This window comes from Manihot esculenta, chromosome 3 (genome assembly GCF_001659605.2).
Source record: "Manihot esculenta cultivar AM560-2 chromosome 3, M.esculenta_v8, whole genome shotgun sequence".
NCBI lineage: Eukaryota > Viridiplantae > Streptophyta > Magnoliopsida > Malpighiales > Euphorbiaceae > Manihot > Manihot esculenta.
In genome coordinates this window covers 27,268,644-27,285,956 of record NC_035163.2, presented here as the reverse complement: position 1 = coordinate 27,285,956, position 17,313 = coordinate 27,268,644, and the positions used below count along the sequence as shown (strand labels likewise).

At 32.8% G+C, this 17,313-nt stretch overlaps 2 protein-coding genes across 2 annotated transcripts; both read left to right on the top strand.

The window, feature by feature from the left end:
* Window positions 1-289: 289 nt before the first annotated feature.
* LOC110611993 lies at window positions 290-5,875 on the top strand. The gene is made up of 5 exons (XM_021752600.2): window positions 290-1,045; window positions 1,631-2,071; window positions 2,343-2,859; window positions 3,877-4,889; window positions 5,222-5,875. The coding sequence occupies exons 1-5, from the start codon at window positions 505-507 to the stop codon at window positions 5,314-5,316; spliced, it is 2,607 nt and encodes an 868-aa protein (XP_021608292.1). The 5' UTR covers window positions 290-504; the 3' UTR covers window positions 5,317-5,875.
* A 6,320-nt stretch (window positions 5,876-12,195) lies between these two features.
* Window positions 12,196-14,094, top strand: LOC110612400 (chaperone protein dnaJ 20, chloroplastic). Its single transcript, XM_021753174.2, has 2 exons — window positions 12,196-12,776; window positions 13,700-14,094. Exons 1-2 carry the CDS (start codon window positions 12,333-12,335, stop codon window positions 13,847-13,849), a joined length of 594 nt encoding a protein of 197 aa, XP_021608866.1. The 5' UTR covers window positions 12,196-12,332; the 3' UTR covers window positions 13,850-14,094.
* Window positions 14,095-17,313: the final 3,219 nt, after the last annotated feature.

Here is a 17,313-nt window from a genome sequence, read left to right as displayed (position 1 = left end):
TCAACGCACATTAATTTTATTTGTTTATTTTTAAAGAGCTGTCTGCTCCTTTTAATTCGAGAAAGTGGATGCCGGGAATTCGAGGAACCAACTTTGTTTAAAAATCCAAATAAGAAGGCTAAATATCAATAAAAAAAAAAAAAAAAGAGGAAGGCTAATATGTAGTTTTTAGTGAATGGAGGGGCTAAACGGTAATTTGTACTTTTCTCAATCGATATGCTTCGGTGCCCTAATATCATTTTGTTGCTACGTTTCTTTGTGCAATTCCTTCTTTGCATACTCGATTGCTCAGAACCCCCCTCCCCCCCCCCCTGATTTTTCTCCTCATCCAAACAGGAATTGGCCAGGTTTCGATTATTATAGTACTGCCTTACTTTTTTTTGACCATTTATGCTCGATTGGTTATTTTGAAAACTCAACGAGGTTTTGAGCGGATGAATCCCTAGGGGGTTTAGATGGTGAAGCTTCATTCTCAGCCATAAAGCTTTTAGGGTTTAATTAACAATGACCGATCGCATCAACAACATCAACAACAACAACGCTGTCGTTAAGCCGATATGGATGAAGCAAGCCGAGGAGGCCAAGCTCAAGAGCGAGGCCGAGAAAGCTGCCGCTGCAAAAGCCGCATTCGAGGCTACATTCAAAGCCGTGACTAGCAAACCAGATAAGGCTTCAGATTCTGATTCAGAAGGAGAAGCAGAGGAGGACTTGGCCGATAAGCCTGTGGGCCCTGTGGATCCTGCCAAGTGCACTGCGGTTGGGGCGGGCATTGCTGGTGGGACTGCTTGTGCTCCCTCTACATTCATGGTGGTGACAAAGGACGCAGATGGAAGGAAGGTCCTGCATGGGGGAGCACAGATCAAGGTGAAAGTGTCACCTGGAGTAGGTGTTGGGGGTACGGAGCAGGAAGGGATTGTGAAGGATATGGGGGATGGAACTTACACAGTGACTTATGTGGTGCCCAAAAGGGGGAATTATATGGTGAATATTGACTGTAATGGCAAACCCATCATGGGCAGTCCGTTCCCCGTGTTCTTCAGTGCAGGTATTTGTCATTATAACTTCTCTATAATTATTCGAGTCTTGGTTAGTCATGAAATGCCAAATATCGTTCTTTATACTTGCTATTGTTTCACTTCATGGAAACTTCATTCTTGCATGTGTTGCTGGCACATTATAGTTGACCACAATTTGATACTCATACGTTTCGTTGTCGACTATTCTAAATGTCCTGGTATCTTGTTTACTTTAGAAATTTGTAGATTGTGCGTGACTTTGAGAATGATTTGATTAATTTCTGGATTATATGAGAAATCTCAGTATTTGTTTTGCTTGTCCAGTTCTATCCAGTGTAGAAAGTATGTCTTCAGTTTGTATGGAATTGAAAGTAAAAACTGATGGGAAGATTTTCCACTGTGGCATTTAAAGTAAAGAAAAAAAAAAGAGTACGGTTGCATATAAATTTCGAATTAGTAAAAATACGTCTGTCAGTATGTCTGCCAGTTTCCTTTACTTACCATTGTTTGCTTGCCAATAGTTAAAAATGTTACTGGTGCACCGTTCTTGCGATGGAGCCTGAATAATATTTTCTTTGGCAGTGAATTTTAAATATGGAATTGTTGTTTTCTAGGTACTTCAACTGGAGGACTGCTGGGTATGGCTCCTGCGTCTAATTTTCCAAATTTAGTTAACCAGACCATGCCCAATATGCCCAATTATTCAGGATCTGTTTCTGGGGCATTTCCTGGATTACTTGGAATGATTCCAGGTGTTGTTCCTGGTGCTTCTGGCGGTGCAATTTTGCCTGGAATTGGAGCATCTCTTGGGGAGGTTTGTCGAGAGTATCTTAATGGCCGGTGTGCAAAAACTGACTGCAAGCTTAACCATCCACCACACAATTTGCTAATGACGGCATTAGCTGCAACAACCACAATGGGGACTGTTAGTCAGGTGCCTATGCCGCCTTCAGCAGCTGCAATGGCTGCTGCTCAGGCCATTGTTGCTGCACAAGCTCTTCAGGCTCATGCTGCTCAGTTTCAAGCCCAAAATCAGTCTGCCAAAGACTCAACTGGTATCTTTATGCCACACCATTTGTTTGGGCTTATTCATATATCTGATAGCTTTTATGCAGCATTTTTCTTCCATTATATATGACATCAACCTTTCGTGGTACTCATGAGTGTGGGATGTTTTTATGCATTGGGTCACTCACTCTCTCTCTCTCTCTCTCTCTCTCTCTCTCTCTCTCTCTCTCGCTATCTATCTATCTATCTATCTATCTATCTATCTATGTATATATATAAATTGAGATTCTTTCTGCTGAGTGTTTCTCTTATTGCTAGTTTCACCTGACAAAGCTGGGAAGGAAGACACACTGAAGAAGACGCTTCAGGTCAGCAATCTTAGCCCGCTTCTAACAGTGGACCAGCTCAAACAACTATTTGGCTATTTTGGCACAGTTGTTGATTGTACAATTACCGATTCAAAGCATTTTGCCTTCATCGAATACTCAAAACCTGAAGAAGCAACTGCTGCATTAGCATTGAACAATATGGATGTTGGGGGTCGGCCATTAAATGTTGAAATGGCTAAATCACTTCCTCAAAAATCAATTTTGAATGCTTCTATGGCTTCGTCCTCGTTGCCAATGATGATGCAGCAAGCTGTTGCAATGCAACAGATGCAATTTCAACAAGCTTTGCTTATGCAACAAACTATGACAGCACAGCAGGCAGCTAACCGAGCTGCAACCATGAAGTCTGCAACAGAGTTAGCAGCAGCTAGAGCTGCAGAAATTAGTAAGAAGTTGAAAGCTGATGGACTTGTTGATGAAGAGAAGGAACCAAAAAGAAAATCTAGGTATACAATATATGTCTTCCCTTTCAGTGAATTGCCAATTTGTCTTAATTGCTGCTTTCACCTTACTTAAAGTTTTGAAATATTACTGGCACAACAGTGAGTCTTTGTTATAAGGATCATGTCGAGTTCACATATTATTCCTATATGCAACCTGTTGCTGCCAATCATGTGCTTTTGATGTTAAATTGGTGCATCGTTATAAGGAGTTGTTTTTTGCATCAGTTTGAATGCACCCTTATTTTCTTATGTATAAAAGTTATCCTCTAAGATAGATCAGTACAACTTTGATGTCTGTTTGTCTGAGGCTTCTTCTTTCTATTGATTATTATGGAATACGGTAAACTTATCTTTCAGTGATCTCCAGAAAATTTCTCCATTTGTGTTGGGTTGTTTTGATATACTTTAATGAGAAAAAACATAGTACTTAATAGATTCTTGGCCTGATTTCTGATTTGGTTACAACATATGTTTTCTATAGAACTGGATAATGCTGCATGTGGTGGCAATCTAGAGCGTGTTCTTTGTGTTATGTTTTAAATTGAATTTTACAACAATAAATAACAAAATCATGATAATTTCCTGAATAGTATATTAATAAGAAAGATTTGGTAATAAAACTCCTTTTAACTGTTTTTTAATCTATTTTTCTTTTCATTCTCACAGTCAAAAGCTTACGACCAATTTCCCTCTTTTGGAGACAGTCCATAAGAGGAAGGAGGTGTTCTTTGAATGAGCTTAAACTTTTATGTGCTTCCTTTCATCCTCCTTGCATTTTTTTATATTGGCTAAATTATGCTATTGAATGGTTGCTTAGTGGTTGAATTTAGATGGAGATCAATTTGGAGTTTATCACCCTCTGTTGGTATGACCAATATATATATGAATAAATTGTGATTTTGGGATCTCCGACTCTTCTGTGATAATTAATTAACATTACATATGGGGAAAATTGTGTACTTGAAGACCTTATTTGTATGGATTTATTTTTGCCACTAATGAATCATCTGTCCTGTGAAGGTCACCATCCCAATCTCAACCAAGGTCCAGATCAAAGTCAAAATCACCTGTTAATTACCGGCTAAGGCGGAGGTCTCCTTCTTACTCGCCTCCTCGCCGCCATAGAGATCGTAGATCAAGGACACCTTTGAGATCTCGTCATCACTTTAGATATGATGATGAAAGGCGGTCATATAGAGATTTTAGGGATGATAGTGACAGAACTAGGAGGCGGGATAGACCATATGATCGTCATTCCTCTGTTTCAAGGAAAAACAGAAGTAGGAGTGTGAGTCCTCGGAGAAAAAAGTCCTACAGAGCTGATTCAGGCTCACCAAAACACCGCCAAGAAAGTTCACCACATAGAGAGAGAAAATCATCCCGTGGTGGTTCAAGGTCGCCAAGGCATCATAGGGGAAGTAGGTCATCTCCAAGGGATGACAGCAATAACAAACAAAAATACAGAAAACGTTCTAGGTCCAAATCTGTGGAAGATACCAATGACCAGGGAAAAGAAACCCAGAATGAAAAGACAAAGCAACAGGAGAGGAGGAGATCCAGGTCATTATCTGTGGAAGAGAGGAAAGATGGAAGCAACTCATCCCCAAGAAGTTCAGATGGAAACGAAACAAAACACAGGAGGCGGTTGAGGTCAAGATCTGTGGAAGCGCATCATCGCTCCAATGAAAAAGTGAATGCAACCAGGGATGAAAGATCAAAAAATCGTGATAGGAGGAGGTCCAGGTCAAAATCTGTTGAAGATAGGTACCATTCCAGAGACAAAGGAAATGATACAATAGATAAAAAGTCTAAGCATCGTGTTAGAAAGCGGTCAAGATCAATGTCTGCTGATGGTAAGCATCACAGGGGAAGCAGATCATCCCCAAGAGGTGGGGATGAAAATAAATCAAAACATAGAAGACGCTCTAGGTCAAAATCTCCAGAAAGCAAGCAGTACTCTAGTCATAAGATGGGTGAAAATAGAGATGAAAAGTCAAAGCATCACAAAAGAAGACGGTCAATGTCTGCTGAAGGTAAGCGTGGCAGATCTCCAAAATCTTCATGTGAATATAAATCGAAACACAAAATGTGCTCTAGGTTAAGATCTGTGGAATGCAAGCATCACCTGAATGTTATAAAGGATATAAATGGAGATGAAAATCCTATACATGATGACTATATATCTCATGAACCTGAAAAGTGACCTAGGAACAAGATTCTATTGTGAGACATGCAACTAATAGGTGGAATAACAGATATCCAACTCAACTGTTTTGTAATGTCAACTAATCAATGAGAAAAATGGAATTCTCAGCATAGCTATTGATTATATATTAGCTTCCTAATATCATTAATATTTTTACAGGACTAGAAGGACACGATGAATATCGCAGTTCATTAAAGGAGGAGAAAACTGACTTAACTTGTGCAAGCAAGGATTATGAAGAGAGCCACCATTGATGTTTGAGGATGATAGTTCTCACAAGCTCACCTATTGAATTGCAGGAGAGTAGCTTTGCATTGGCTGATAGAGATCCTAGTATTTCTGCAGAGTAGAAGAAATGAGCTGAAGGGAGAAATGATGAATTGGACAACATATTGGAACTTCATTTTGGATGTCTGATAAAGCTCAATTAATTTTTGAAGTCTGTTGAGATGCATGAACTTAAAATTCTAAGGAATCAGCCTTTGCTATGCTAGGGGTGGTTCTTTTAGAATATTTATTGGTGTTTCTTTGGTGCTCAGCTTTTTCTGCCTGCAGTTGGTTCCTCATAAATATGCGCAATGCGCACTTTGTGTTTGTTTATCTTTGCAGGTCCACTTGTAAGAGTTTGGAACTAGGGTTTGATGCATGTTCTGACCTTGATATGGATTAAATATTTCAGAGGTGTCCTGCTGTTGTCTTCATCAACCATTCAATCTTTGTAGCAAGCTTCTATTTCTGCTAGATGTATGTCGGACTATTACCTCTATTGCTGCACTGTAGACTTTATTGATAAAAATGTTTGTTTGAAGGATAGTTACCAGTTGCCATATTTTGTTTTCCAAATTTTAGAATGTGTGTGGTTTGTTAAACTAGAATGTTAATTAGATCTCAAGTCTTTATGTGCTTGAGTTTAGTGGTATATTAGTCAATTGTCTGGTTAATCGATGTGAACGTGCTTTTAATTGAGATCATAAGCATGATCAGTGTCTGATAAGGTGAAGGCTTAGCAGAGCTCTCTCTTCATCCTTTCTCCATTCTCTAAATGAACCATATATGACTTAGGTCTTAACTATTGACATCTGTGTCTTTATTTCCTACCATCGTTGTTTAAGGTGAAAACTTTTGGAGTATGTGGTAGGCTGATCATAGGCTCAGCTTTATTTACCTTTGATGGTGTGGTCGGCCTGTCATCTCCCAAATACATGCAGGTCATAAATGGTGTTTTCATCGGAGCTTCTGAGGATCAGTGTGGCACAATTGAATTTTACTGATGCAAGTAAAGGTATGCAGTCAGTAAAGTGGAGAGCTTATATGTAAAGCTTTCCACCCATCTTGGAAGTTTTTGGGACTGTTGATTAATAAATTGGTTGGATACATTTGTCAGTACTTATGTAACATGTGCCAGTGTTATAAATTCTTGTGCCTTACCTCTTCCCATCTTTTTTTTTCTTTTTTTTTTTCTTGTTTTCTTTTTTTCTCTTTTCCTCCTTCCCAAGGTATTTTCTTGGTTATTGAAGCTACTTTTGAGGTGAAGTGAAACCAGATGTTGCTGGGATGAATTGCTTAACAATTGCACAGTATTGAGTATGAGCAGATTGGCCGACTTTAAATGTCATGGTCAAGTGCAAATTTGGTTTTTGACAGGTAACTTCTCATTGAACTGCTGGGTTAATTCTGTTTTGTGATAAAAATTTTGGTAATACATGATCTTCCATACTGATGATGTTTCCATATGGTAGTTTAATCTAAGTCCAAGTAGCTAAAATTTCCTTGCTTATTCCAATATCTATTAACTAAAGTAATTTGAAATGCATATGCTTTCTGTATTGTAGTATATGTATTTTGTTTACATGTACGAGTATGATTGCCTGTAAATATTTTTTTTTGGGTGGGTTTATGGTGCTGCGGGTGGCAGATGATTCCCAGTTTTCTAAACTCAAATTTCAGGCCCGTGCGGGATCCAGGTTTCTAGGAGCACTCTTGTGGATATGCTTGTGAATTAGTGTATGGTCCGGTAATTAATGTGGATGACCTGTTATGATTTTCCCTGGATCTTTTTTTCCACCTTCTTCAGTATAATCACCTTTGTGCTTGAATCTCCTTGTTTAAATGGAAGTGTCAACTCTTGATTGTTTGAGAAAGAGTTTCTGCTGATTGCCCATAGCACAAACCTAACCCCGAGAAACTCTACTAGTCAGTGTTTTTTGATTGTTTAGTTTTTAATTTTTCTTTCCCACATAAATATTACCAATCAGAGGGCTGAACTGAACGCTAGCGAAATTATTAGTTGCTGTAAGAGCTAATAATTTCTCAACCTTCGGACGTCTCTTTTATTTATTTATTTTTTCTGACCCCGCTTCTTTTTTTTTTTTTTTTAAAAAAAAAAACTGCAGTCCGCAGTCATGTGGAGAGGCGGCTTTCCTACCATCAGATCTTTCTTTTTCTTCGTTTTTTTGGTTCCTTCCTGTTTCTTGGTAGGATGAATATGATGGTAGGAAAGCTGAAACTTTTGGTCTATATTGTGGATGCTACAACACTTCTCTTTCTTTTTCCCCATCTCTATCTGTCTCAGCCAGCTTTGCAAGGAGTTGCTTAAGGAAACTTTCTACTTATGTTGAGGTGTTGAATCCTGCTGTGGCGTTGCACCCATTCTAGCATATCTGTGCATCATGTTTTTAAGAATATTTTTGGTTAGGGCCTTTTCCTTGTAACCCTTAAATTGGAGGTGAGGTTAGGTGAGGTTAGGTTAGGTTAGTTTAGGCAAAGTAGAAGAAACCACAATCATTGAATGTATGTACACTTGACGCTTAATTTTGTTTTTGGTCTAATCGTGTGTGCATCATTTTACCCTTTAGTTGGTGGGTTTGGGTTAATGATATATATTAGTGATGGGGAAGGTACATCAGTATTTGGCTAGTTAAAAGAAAATAAATAAATAAATAAAAGATTGGGTTATTTCATCCGATTTTGGAAAATTATTATGCAGATACGACGGGTATATGTGGTTATATGTTAACTATTGATTAGGGTAGGATTTAAATGAGGTTTGTCATAAAATACAACTATAATATAAAGTTTGTCATATGTAAGTGATGTGTTTTTATATGGAACCATCGTTTCATTGGCCAATCCTCGTGTTCCTACGAGGTCGAAATTAATGGATAAGATGAATCGGGACTTTACATAATCATATATAATAAATCAGTTCGATTTATTTCCAATATTAAAATTGAAAATCATGCAAAATGAAAGTTTGTTACTTTAATTCTCAAACAACTCTTCGGCCATTGTACGGCCACAAGTGTAGAATTGCCCATTTGCGTTCTTGTAAATTTGGTGGCAATGGATTAAATAAATGAATAGTGCTTAATTTTAATTTCAAATTAGCTGTTGATTACATAATTTTTTTTTACTTGAAATTACAGTAATTTTAAGCAAAATATGGACAAATTATAAATATTTTGATTTTATTTTTTTACATTATTTCACTCTTTCTCTGCTTACTTTTTCAAGTATTTGACGCTCTGGAAAATATTTTAAATTAGCCTTTAGTTTTCGTCATTGAACACGTCAGTTGAATTTGTATTTTACTAAGATTCTCTATTTTCTTTAAAATAAGAAAATGAAGTCAACATAAACTTTCTTGGATGTGTAAAATGATTCTACAGAAAAAGAAAAAAAGCTAAAAATAAGGGATTTGATAATTAAAAAAACTTGTTTATGCTTAATAATAAAATTTCCATTGATGGTGACGTTTGGCTCGCGTGTTTAGTCACTGTGACACTGTCCGAAAAATTAAAGGTAAAAATAAAATAAGAAAATAGAAACAAGAGACAACAATAGATTATAAAAAAAAAAAAAAAAAAAAAAAAGATTATGCAACTTCTTTTTAGTGAAACTTCATAACAAAGAACAAATTAATAAGACGGAAACATTATAATTAATAGCTTATGAGAAATATTCTTGTCCTATGGATTTGTTTCAAGTTACAATTTTTTTTATGGCCTTTCAAATTGTTATTTTCATTAACTAGGAATGTAATTCTTTCAATTAAAAGTAATTACGTTGTCAATTTTTCATGTAATTTCAACTGGCCGTAGGACTTTCAAACGAATTCAATTATATATTTATAAAAAAAAGTCTAATTTTTTTCATTGGATAAACTCCAGAGGTTCAGCAATATCACCGGAACCTTTTCATTTTAATTTTTTTTCTTAAAAAAAAAAAATAAACTCTAGTGTTTCCACTTTCCACCAATAATAATAATATATTTATGTTCTTAAATAGTAATATTATGGTAAAGGAAGAGATTATGAAAAGCAAAATACTGACTTTCCTGTAAAACATAAGAGGTTCTGTCTGTTTTATTGGGAAGATTCAGCCGCTGGCCGTGAAGCTCCTCATCCCTCAATTTCTCTAATGTTCTCTAATGTTTTTAAACTTTTGTTTTTTGATCTTGTGGTTTTAATTTGGTTTTTTAGTCTCCTTTGAAAGGTTTTTCCTTTTTTTTCTAGTTTTGTGGAGAGGGAAGCACTGCATGCTGCAAGATGTATGGTGGCTATGACTGGTTGGATGCTATGAGGAGATGGTTGCTTGGGATTCCATCCCTGCAGGGGCTATGCTAGTTGTTTCTTGGCCCTTGGTCCCATGGTTGATTGGGACTCCATCCCTGCAGGGGCTATGCTAGTTGTTTCTTGGCCCTTGGTCCCAGTTTGCTCCAACGTGGTATATTTGCTACAGTCTCTCATTAGTCTTGCCATTAGTCTATAGCAAGCAACGGTTTGATGGGGCACACACGTCGATTGAAGCCTTTGAGTTGGGTTGCTCGGTTCTATTCACTGTTTCTTTCCTCTTGGTTGGGATTGTACGAGACATTGTTTTATTTTTAATCCATGTACTCAAAGTTTCAAGCAATGAAATGCTCTTGGATAAAAAATAATAATAAGATAAGGACGGATGACACGTGTGCAAAAGTATTCTCTTTGTATGTTTAATAAATTTCAGTTATATTTTGAGATCTAAATAAATAGGGTCTTCGTGAAAATTAAACTATCTAAATCTAAATCAATTTATATTAGCAATATTCGAATTCGTTTTAAACTCGATTAAAAATTAATATTAATTTAAACTATTTGAATTCATATCAAATCCGATTATTATTATCGAAATAAAATTTAAACTCGTTTAGTTTTATATATTTTAATGAATAATTTATATAAAAATATTTTTTATTAATAATTTTCATTTAAAAAAATTTAATAATTTTAAAAAATATTTAAATTTTAATTTTTAAATAAAAAATATAAAAAAATTATAAATATTATTATAAAATATATTTTTTATATTAAATTAATTATTTATATAAATGGGTTCGAATGGCAGATATTTTGTACATAAAATTTAAATCCGATGCGAACTCAATACGAGTATTATTTTTTAAATATAAATTCATTACAAATCTGATTATAACTATTTAAATCAATTTTATTAAGGTTGGATTGGATCGAATATCCAAAAATATATAATCCATTAACATCCCTAATTATGTTGTTTTCTTTATGAAACTTTCTTTTTTAAACTTTCCTTTTTTTTCCTTAAACTAAAGTTTTTTTTTTTTTTTTTTTCTTAAAGTAAAGATTGGAAAATGTAGATTCCAAGTTGATAAGAATTTTATACGTTATAAAAACTTAAGTTGAATAAGTAAGCCTTCCATCTTTCACCACTATAATAGGTTATGCATGGAGTTGTCTTGGTGGATTGCCAAAACATTGCACTTCTTCTATATGATTATCAACTTGGAGTTTCCTTATTAGAAGACCTGCTTATATACAAGCATCTCGATTGGCGTGATTTTATATTAAAAAAATAAAATTTTTCATTTTAAATAAAAATATTTATTTAAAAAATTACTTAATTAAATTTTTATAAAAGTTCATTGAATATACTTTGATGATATAATTAAATATTATAGTAAAAAAATAATAAATTAAAGTGAAGCATTTATTAGTCCAGAACAGAGGGTGACATAATTCTGTTTTCCATTTAAAGAAGAGACGTGGAAGATTTTAAACACAAATTAAGTAATTTTTAACTTTAGATAAATGAAATGTTGTCCCTTACGCTAAATGCCCAACAAAAACTCTGCCACAACCCTTACCCTACATGCATTCAATTTTGATCTATTTTTACTCATTTATTTTCTCAGAAAAACAATTTAAATAATTTTTTATAAATTTATTTTTTTAAATAAAAAACTTTCAGTTGAAATAAAGTTAAAATTTTTTATTTTTGATATTGTTCATATTGTATTTTTTTAAATATAGACATGTAAAATAAAAATATATTTAAATTTATAATAGAAATAAATAATACTCCTTAAATATAAATATAAATTTTGGATAAAATCAAAATAAAATTTAAATTTATTAAATCCCAAAACACGTAAGTAAATATTAAAATTTTCAATGTTATTTTTTTTAAAAAATATAATATTACTTTTTTATACAATTAATTTCAACTGAATTTTTAATAATGTGATATTTTTAATTTGAATTCCATTTTAAAAAATAAAATATTGTTTTTTTAATGTTTAATTGAATTAGGTTTGCTTAGGTAGGAATAAATTTATTTATTTTTTGGTTAGGTAGATCTCCTACATCAAACTACATTTTAACTTTCTATGCCAAAATAATATTATTTTTTATTTTTCATTTAAGTTTCTTATTGAAATTTATATTGATCATAAACCATCTACAAATTTTTAAAAATTGAATATTTATTATTTATTTATTAAATTATTATTTTCTTTTCTCGCTTTCTTCATATATCATGTAATATATTGAAATAAAAAGTCAGATTTTTAAAAATATTATTTTTCTCCTTATTTAATTTGTAAAATGTATGAAAAATAAATTATTTCATAATACATCATTCCTTATTTTAAATAAATTTTTAAAAAATATTTTAGAAATTTTAATCAACAAAACAAAATATAATACCACACGTCAACAGTCAATTATTTAAAAATTGATATTTCATAATAAAAAATAATTAAAAAGAAAACGGCTGAAATTGACAAGTGGCAAATAACTATAAGACTATAAATGTCCCCACCTTTGAGGCTGTAGTCCTCAGCTCCACCTTTACCTTTCTCCCACCATATCTTCTTCTAAATCCAACAGAGCCTTGTGCGAAACCAAACATCCAGTATCCAAAGCTAAGCCAAAAACAGAAGCTTTTAAGCTATCCCACCTAAAAGAAACAGAGAGAGATGCGTAGCTATGGCTTAATTATCCCCGGAAGCGATGCCTCTCGCTTCTGCTTCTCCTCCACCACCGGTTCTTCCACCGTGACGTCCAAGGCCGATCCAATTCTCCGCTTCAAGCCGGTGACACGTTTCCCACGCGCGTCGTTCAAAACGAAGGCTGCTGTGCAGGAAAGCATCTCCACCGATATGAGCTTCTATGAGCTTCTGGGGATTCCTGAGTCCGGTACATTGATTGAGATAAAGCAGGCTTATAAGCAGCTCGCCAGGAAGTACCATCCGGACGTGTCACCGCCGGATCGAGTAGAGGAGTATACCCAGAGGTTTATTCAGGTTCAGGAGGCTTATGAGACTCTCTCGGATCCAAGAAGTAGAGCTCTTTATGATAGGGACATGGCTCGGGGTCTTCACCTGGCGTTTTCTGCTAGGAGAAGATACCAGAACGACGAGGTATTTTTCCTTGTCCTTGTTCTTCTTTTTAAAATGAATTTGGTGGTTAAATTTGATGTGGGTTTCTTTGGTGTGATTTTTCTTTTTGTGTGGAAATTTGAGGGGGAAAAAGGGTTTCGCTAATGATTTGCTGATGTGTGTGCGATGGGTACTTTGTTCCTCTTTGTTTTTCTCGATTCTTGGGCTTTGATGCAGGTCTTGGAAAATGATTTTTCATGCATTTTTTTCCCTGTCAAATTTTGCTATTTTGGGTTTATTTGCCTCAGTTTTCCCATCTGTTTCTCTGTATAAACCTTTGTTTATGGAGTTATTCTTGTAGAGTTACAGTTAAATAAGGATGATTGACTTTAGAGTGGATAAATTGACAATTTTCTTGATTTATTTAATGGTGGATTTGGGTTGGTCTAGAATCTTGATGGGAGTGTCATAAACCAAAGGTATGACTTCAAGCGAGAAAATTTCCCTAGAAACTAAGGCGGAAACTTTGAATTTTTAGGTGTTCTATTGACCCCAATTGTTAGTTTTTTCCAGGCAAAGTTAGTGGAGACTTCTATTTTTTAGGGGTTATCAATTAGTGGAAGCTGAGAATTCAGATTCTGATTTCTTCAAAGTTAATTTCTTTGTGGACCTTCTGTCAAAATCCATAGAATTTATGTTTGTAGCCAAATGTGCATTATCTGCTCCTTTTTTTATTGGTATTCATAACTTACATTGAATTATTTGATTGAACAAAGCAATTTTCTAGTTTATGAGGTCAGACCTATGCTATTGTGGTAGGTAATGAAGAAGTTTCACTTCTGTTTTTCCATTTAATCTTTAGTCCTTGATCTTTTGGAAGAACCCGCAGATGCTTTGAATTTGGTTTCAGTCAGTTTTCCAATTTCATCACTGTGTATTCAATCTGCTTCTCTTTGCTATATCAGGAACTGGAAGTGAGAGGCGAGTGGAAGAATCGGTGGGAAGCTCAGCTATCAGAATTGAAGAGAAGAAGCATGAACAAGGATGCAGAAGGGAACATGTCTTGGGCAGCTCGAATGCGCAGGCAACGAGAGCGAATGTCACAACAAGTATAAATAGTTTATGGTTTTGTTCTGTATATACGTCTTTCAATTTTCTCCATGGTTGGCATTGAGATAAAGATAAGAGAGTAATGAAGATGCTGTCTGGTTAAGCATTTGGGATGAAACAGCAGAAGCATATCTGCCATTGCTAACCAAATAGATATAGAAAATCGGAAATCAGAAATCTTGTATAGTTGGTTTTTATGATGCATATAATGATCAATAGTATGAATGATGCTCAGCTTTAGAAACTAAAATTTCTCTTTGTTGCTTAACCTGAATTTTCTTGTAGAGCATCTTCCCATATGTTTCTTCTTGTTTTTCTAGAGGATCCCATCCTTGTGCCTTGTGTTTTTCTCCTTTCAGCTTGAGCATTTGAATCCAGATCATAGGTTACTGTGATATTTTAGAAATTTGGTGGAAGACAGTTTTGATGAAAGATGCTTTGATATTTTTTATGTTTTTCAAAACAAGAAAAAGAAAAAGAAAAATTGAGGTATGGGACAGTGGGGAAGAAAATGGACAGAAAGCAAAGTGACGGAAACAGTTGTGGGAAAAAAAGGGCATATAATTGCTTATGGTTTTCCACCTAACGTGTGGGTTGGGTCATAATGCTTTTCTTCGGAAACGATATCTCATTTTCTGCTTTTCTTTTCTAATTCACTTTTTTTTTTAATTATAAATAATATATAAATAACTATTATAATAATATTTTATTTCATTTTCAACACAGTTTTTTATTAATTAATTATTTTTTTAAATAATAATTTAAATTATCTCTTAATATTTAGTTTAAATTATATATATGAATATTAATTTTATATTTTTAAGTATAAATTAAAAATAATAAATTCAAATTTAATAAATTAATATTAAAATATTAATGAAATAAAAAATTTAAAATAAAGCATTATATTAATAACATAGATTATTTACAATTTCATTTAAATTTAAAATGGATAATAATTTTATTTGTTAAATAAGAGTTAGATTGAGAAATATTAAAATATTATTAATATTTAAAATTTTAAATTAAATAGATGGATTCTTTATTTAAATTCAAAATTTTAATAATATGTATATTAAAATTATATTATTAATTATAAAAAAAAATTAGAGATTTGAAATTTTATTTTGATAAATTTCATAGATAAAAAAATAAATTATTTATTTCAAAATTTTGATAAATTGATTAAGTACAAACATTTTTAAATAATTATTTATAAAAATAACGATTTTAATTAATTATTGTTATAAATGATAAATAATAATTATTTTTTAAAATATTAAATGATAATAACGTTAAAAGCGATAATTATCGATGTATATGATAAATGAATTAAAATAATTTTAAATAATTATTTTTTTATTAAATGTGATTTTACAGTTTAAATTTAAAAATATTTAAATAATAAATTGAATTTTAATGATAACAAACCAATGAAACTGTAATTCAAGTCTAATAGAATTCATACTCTACTCTATATAAAAAGTTACAAATATTTTTTATTTTTTCTCATACTTTCTTTCAATTTACTTCTTGTTCTTGTCTATCCAACTGTATTTTTCTCTCAAGATTTAGCCTTTAGGTTCACTACGGTTAAAAGAATTTAATAAATAATTTATTTTATTTCATTTGTTAGTGATATTTAAGATTAATTTATAATAAATTTAATTTAATGTATTAATATTTCATTATTTTTATTAGAATAATAAAATATAAAATTTTACTAATAAAAGAATATCTTTATAACGAGCGAAAATAATGTGAAAAGTATGTTGAAAAAATTAGTTATAAATAAAGTTATTTAAATATTGATGACCGTTGGATTTCTCCATCCGGTCTGAGACCAGACCCACGACACCAGCCCATCTAAGGCCCTCAAGCCTCATCACATGCATTAAGTCCGGTCCACTCAGTCTGGAGATCGGACTCCCATCAATCCCCTCAGTCAGGCCGGTCTAACCCTTTGGGTCCGATAAATAAGATTCTCTCTGGATTCAGCCCACATCATATCTTCCAGTTCGGCCCAAAATCAAGAAGAAGACCTACCCATCCTTCACTTGGGACCACCCGTACCCGGAAGAATTAAGGGCCGTTACGCATGAGGCAACAATCTGATTCTCTCGTACGTCCATATCAACATGACAGGGACAGATGACCCAATGACATGCATTCTGTTATACGTCACTAGACAAAAAAAAACATATAAAAGGAGAAATACTCTCCTGCAGGTCTAAGTTTTTTTCAATTTTACAAAACTGTTGTAAAATTTTATTTTCTGAATCTCAGATCATCAAATATAATAGGAAAAAATAGCAAAATTCTGTTGTATCGTAATTTTTTAACAATTGCATTCAAAACCATTGATTGGTTAAGACGTAACGGCATTTCGCGTCTTAACATCCTGAGCTACAGCTTCCCATTCTTGTTCCTCAGTCCCTCTCACTCTCTCGACAATTCTCTCAAACACCTTCAATGCTAATTCTATCCTACCTAAGAGAATTAAATTCCCAAATATCAATTTCACAATCCAGTCTCTCAGCAATTCTTCAATAGCGTATAGTTCTTGGCATAATAGAAACCTGAAATGAGGCAAGAGTAAGTAAAGGGAGATAGCGAGGACCAAGAGGATCCATTTTAGAATGGCAGATTAAAAAGTTGATGGGTTAGTTATAGTTTATGCTAAAACTGGCAGTTTGATCGAGTCATTCTGTTGAATGATGGGTTTAAATTGGAAAAAAGAAAATAAAAGAGAGGATTGTGATAAATTCCAAATCAATTATTGTTTGGAACTGAGTATTTGGAGTATGAAGTTTTTGTCATATTAATTGCAAGAGCCCCACCATAGCTGAGTAGTCTGGTTCAACAACACTCAGAATCTTGCTTTGTAGTTGTGTGGTCCTCTCCTACTGCTGGTTCACCTCAATCCTCATCTCACCACATAATATGCTCTAGGTTTATGCCCAAAGTAATTCTCATCACATATTATTAATTTGGAAAAAAAAAATTATGGTTGAAAATAGAAGATTTGTTGGAAAATTATTTAATATAATTATTGTATATAATATAATTAAATATCTATAATTATTTATGAAATCTACATAAAATTTATCATAATCGAATAAAATTTCTTAATTTTTTTAAAATATGAATAATTTAAATTAAAAAAATTATTATATAATTTATATCGGGAGAAAACTCTTTAATTAATTTATTAATTTTAAAAAATATATTAAAATAAAATTTTAAAAAATATATTAATTAATTATTTTATCTGTTAAATATTTTATTAGTGATTATAATATAGAAAAATTTATTAGTTAATTTTTTAATTTTATAAAAATATTTATTAATTAATTTTTTCTTATTAAACATAAATTTTAAATTTTTTTATATTTAACTGTTAAAATAATAAAAAATATTTTAATTTATTTTTTTAAAATTAAGAGGTAATTTTCTTGTAATATATAAA

Excerpts from the sequence above, each read along its gene's own strand:
- LOC110611993 (XM_021752600.2), top strand. The coding sequence starts at position 505 with ATGACCGATCGCATCAACAACATCAACAACAACAACGCTGTCGTTAAG. Across the intron at positions 1,046-1,630 it reads CCCCGTGTTCTTCAGTGCAG|GTACTTCAACTGGAGGACTG; the intron begins GTATTTGTCATT and ends GTTGTTTTCTAG. Across the intron at positions 4,890-5,221 it reads ACGGTCAATGTCTGCTGAAG|GACTAGAAGGACACGATGAA; the intron begins GTAAGCGTGGCA and ends ATATTTTTACAG.
- LOC110612400 (XM_021753174.2), top strand. The coding sequence starts at position 12,333 with ATGCGTAGCTATGGCTTAATTATCCCCGGAAGCGATGCCTCTCGCTTC. Across the intron at positions 12,777-13,699 it reads GAAGATACCAGAACGACGAG|GAACTGGAAGTGAGAGGCGA; the intron begins GTATTTTTCCTT and ends TTGCTATATCAG.